This window comes from Priapulus caudatus, unplaced genomic scaffold (assembly GCF_000485595.1).
Source record: "Priapulus caudatus unplaced genomic scaffold, Priapulus_caudatus-5.0.1 Scaffold703, whole genome shotgun sequence".
Lineage (NCBI taxonomy): Eukaryota > Metazoa > Priapulida > Priapulimorpha > Priapulimorphida > Priapulidae > Priapulus > Priapulus caudatus.
In genome coordinates, this window is record NW_014577764.1 from 78,006 (window position 1) to 82,345 (window position 4,340).

Consider the following 4,340-nt stretch of genomic DNA (forward strand, 5'->3'; position numbering starts at 1 on the left):
ATTATAATTAGATTAATAATATTAATGCAATTATAATATTATTAATGAATGTCATGGCAGCGTTCTATTGGTTCCTTATAACCGTTAGCATGTGATAACCCAATTAATGTATCCTACAAATTACTGTGTCAAATCGTGTTTGTTGGTGGGGTTCACAATGATTTTCTGCAAGTATAAGCATACCGATGTTTGCTTGAGGTGCGTACGTACCTGTTGTTTGTAGAGGGTGCTTCAGTAGCACCTCGGGAGGTCGGAACCCTGGTGTGCCGGCCCTCGGTGCAAACTGACTCTTCCTGCAAGCACAACATAGTCAACTTTGTTTTAATATCATTGTATCTCGCAGTTATAGCAATATATCTCACATGCACATATTTACTATCATTTCATTTTATTGTTCAGTCGTTTGCGATATCAATGTGCTGCGCTTTTGATCATTTTATGTAAAAAGGCACAACATAAATAAATAAATAACCATAACGTCCGTTGACTGGCAATCCTCGTATTGATGAATGTAATATATGACCAGACATTTGAATATCTCGACTCAACAATTTAAAAATCACTAGTGAACATTCATAAGTCGCAACTGAGCACATGCTTAAATCGGCACTAGTTCGGTTATTTGCTAGCAACAAAAACTCGCATCACTGTCAAGTTCTACTCTGTGTACTACCTTCAACACGAGAGGTTAGCTGGGAGGAAAGGTGTTACCCTGCTGTGCCTGCCTGTGTATGTGCGTGCATGCCTGTGTATGTGCGTGCATGCCTGTGTATGTGCGTGCATGCCTGTGTATGTGCGTGCCTGCCTGTGTGCGTGCCTGCCTGTGTGTGTGCATGCCTGTTTTCGTGCGTGCATGCGTGTGTGCGTGAGTGTGCGTGTGTGCATGCGTGCGTGCGTGCGTGCGTGTGTGTGCGTGTGTGAAGCATACCTTGCGAGACACACTCTGCAGACCTTGGGCTTGCCATGACATGCGCAGGTCATGTGGATGCGAACACTGCAGTCCTTAATCGCATACTTCTTCTTCACGTCTCTGACAGTCTGCTGGGTCTGAAAGATATACATGCTCTTCATTAGACATCTAATAGAATGATCTGAGTGTAGTAGTAGTAGTGATAGTGGTAGTGGTAGTGGTAGTGGTAGTGGTAGTGGTAGTGGTAGTGGTAGTGGTAGTGGTAGTGGTAGTGGTAGTCGCAGCAGCAGCAGCAGCAGCAGTGTACAATGATCATCTTACCTTACAAGTACTTGTTGACGCTGAACCATGTCGCCCTCCCATGCTCATGATGGCTCTTCTCGCCAGCAGGGTGCGCCGCGGAGACTGGTAGCTTTTCGCGAAGAAGAACGCTGCGGTATCGACTGCTGCAACCCTTCCCCCAGCAGCATGCGTCGCCTTTGTCTTACCAACTGCCAGTAATGCGTCCATTGCAGCTGCAACATGTGCGCATTGAAGCATTCCATATCGGAAATATCAATAGCTAACAATACCTTAGGTATCATTGGCTATTTGCCTTAGATATTATATACTTAGACCAAAGGTATTATTATATATTAGGTTTCACATATCAAAACAGGAGTAATATACCTTTTCTTTTGGTTTCTCATATCAAAACAGGAGTAATATATACCTTTTCTTTTGGTTTCACATATCAAAACAGGAATAATATACCTTTGCCTTTGGTTTCACATATCAAAACAGGAATAATATACCTTTGCCTTTAATTTCCCTGTAATGTCATCCATCATGTCATCCATAATGTAACATCCCACGTCCCACGTCAAAACAGGAGTAATAGACCTTGGTTTCAAACAGCAGTAAGCTACCTTTGTTCTCATGGCCTGACGTGAGACTGTGAACACCAGAGCTCTCCTCACTGGTCCTTCTCTTCTTCACCACGCTCTGACTCGATGTGTTCACCAAAGACTCATCGGGCGTTCTTTTGCTGTCGCTGCTCGCAGCAGCGCCCCCTGTTGAGCCCGACCTCGCTTTTGGCAGTTGTTTCTTCACGGCCTGTAAAACCTGTGAATGTTGTTTGACTACAGCTTTAGCTGTGTCACAGTGAGGCTACACCGCTCGGCAACTATGCCACCTTTACACACCAGGTTGATCTCTCTCTCTCTCTCTCTCTCTCTCTCTATATATATATATATATGACATATTATGTATACAAGGTTATCAAAGGTTGTCTGTTAGCAGTTAATAGAGGTGGCATGTACTGGATCACACCACTGAGATAACAGCTAGACACTTTAATCCTTGATGTAATGCAATATAATTTCCACCAATTAGAGCATGCCCCGTTACAACAAGCAGAGCTGTTGCACCCGTTCCTCCATCAAATTATCAAGAACCTTCTCAACCAATAGGTGGCGCTTCATGTCAATGGGAGAAACCCCAGTGTTGGTGTTTATTAAGCTTCAACACCCATCACTGCATGATGTCAGAAGAGATTAGAGGAAGAGCGTGACCTTGACTGACCTTGCTTCCCAGAGAGAAGCTTCTGGAACGGGTTACTGGCTTCATAGATGATGAGTCATCAGTGACATCTGGCTTCTGTGCCAAGCCAAAATCCACCAACGCATACCTGATGAAAACAACAGCAGAAACATATATAATCACGTATAATATATAAAAACATAATATATATCTACTGTAAATGTAATGTAATAGTGCACGTAACCAAAGAAAGAATTATGCAATAATATGCTTCATAATGTAGTGAAATAATGCTGCAAATCATAAAAATAATAATGCAGTTATATGTTACACGTGAGTGTGAGTGAGACGTGTGTGGAAAGAGGACACAGGGAGTGACGAACAGAGCATAATAATACAAGAGAGAATACAAGAAAGGCATGTTGACAGGAGTTTACATGAGAGAGAAAAACTTACTGTCAATACACAAATACACAGATACAATAGATGCACAGTTAAACACATGAGCATGTATGCGTCCGTGCATGCACACATACACACATACACAAATGTGTGCGCACAGGCACGCACGCATACATACACACATACACAAAGGTGTGCGCACAGGCACGCACGCACGCACACATACGCTCATACACAAAGGTGTGCGCACAGGCACGCACGCACACATACACTCATACACAAAGGTGTGCGCACAGGCGCGCACGCACACATACACTCATACACAAAGGTGTGCGCACAGGCGCGCACGCACACATACACTCATATACAAAGGTGTGCGCACAGGCACGCACGCACTCATACACAAAGGTGTGCGCACAGGCACGCACGCACACATACACACATACACAAAGGTGTACGCACCAGCACGCACGCACACATACACACAGATGTAAGCACCAGCACGCACGCACACATACACTCATACACAAAGGTGTACGCACCAGCACGCATGCACACATAAATACACACAGATGTACGCACCAGCACGCACGCACACATACACTCCCACACACAGGTTTGCGTGCAGGCACACATACACTCCTGCAGCCGCGAGCAAGGAGCAGGCAACCTACTAGTGTGACAAGCTTACTCTTTCGTGTTTCGGCTGTAGAGGAAGTTGCTTGGTTTCAGGTCTCTGTGTATGATGCCGGCAGCGTGCACGTGTCTGAGGGCGAGCAGCAGGTTCCTCATGTACTCCGTCACCTCACACACCGTCATATCCAACATGTAGTCCTAAACGCAGCGGCGAGAAACACACACGAGACAATAATCAAGATGTTAAAGATATAGATCAGTGGTTATTAACCCTTTTTGAGTCATGGACCCCTTTGAGAATCTAGTGAAAGCTACGGACCACCTCCCCAGAAAGATGCACATAAGCACATAAACACAAAATTTTGCGTGCACCTGTGGATGCACCCCAAAGTGGTCCATGGACCACAGGTTAAGGACCGTTGAATTATAGAGACAAGTAGAAGTAAAGCTCAATATTTGATTACGCAGCCAATTCATTTCAGCTTAGAGAGAAGGTGCTGCACCTTTATGCTACGATTCAGGTGTCTCCTGTGCTTGCAGGAGGTATTTCATCAGGAGTGTATAGCTAGGAGTGTGTCTCTATATTACACACTCTTGATTTTATGTACGTATATATCTGTCAGCTTAACTGCTGCTCGCATCTATATATGTCAAGATTGTCTACTACACGTTGTACAAGTTACAAGACAGTAGAAATTGTACCACACGCATCTAACAGGATACATTGAAAATGGTTATTCTAGCGTTTGGTGAAGGTTGCCTCCCACGCTAGAATCAGTAAATAGTTGTTCCCATACAAACTCACACACACGCACGTACGCACGCACCCGCACACGCAAACACACACGCACACACGCACGCACGCACGCAC

General features: G+C 44.7%; 1 protein-coding gene across 1 annotated transcript in view; it reads right to left on the reverse strand.

Annotated features, from left to right (window-relative positions):
* Window positions 1–4,340, reverse strand: part of LOC106812935 (cell division cycle 7-related protein kinase-like) — an 83,489-nt gene that overhangs the window by 8,306 nt on the left and 70,843 nt on the right. Inside the window, exons 4-9 of the mRNA XM_014816945.1 lie at window positions 3,525–3,667; window positions 2,474–2,579; window positions 1,819–2,014; window positions 1,232–1,425; window positions 929–1,047; window positions 211–293 (exon numbers count right to left, since the gene is read on the reverse strand). Of these exons, the coding sequence (XP_014672431.1) occupies window positions 211–293; window positions 929–1,047; window positions 1,232–1,425; window positions 1,819–2,014; window positions 2,474–2,579; window positions 3,525–3,667 (841 nt within the window). The remainder of the gene's footprint in view (window positions 1–210; window positions 294–928; window positions 1,048–1,231; window positions 1,426–1,818; window positions 2,015–2,473; window positions 2,580–3,524; window positions 3,668–4,340) is intronic.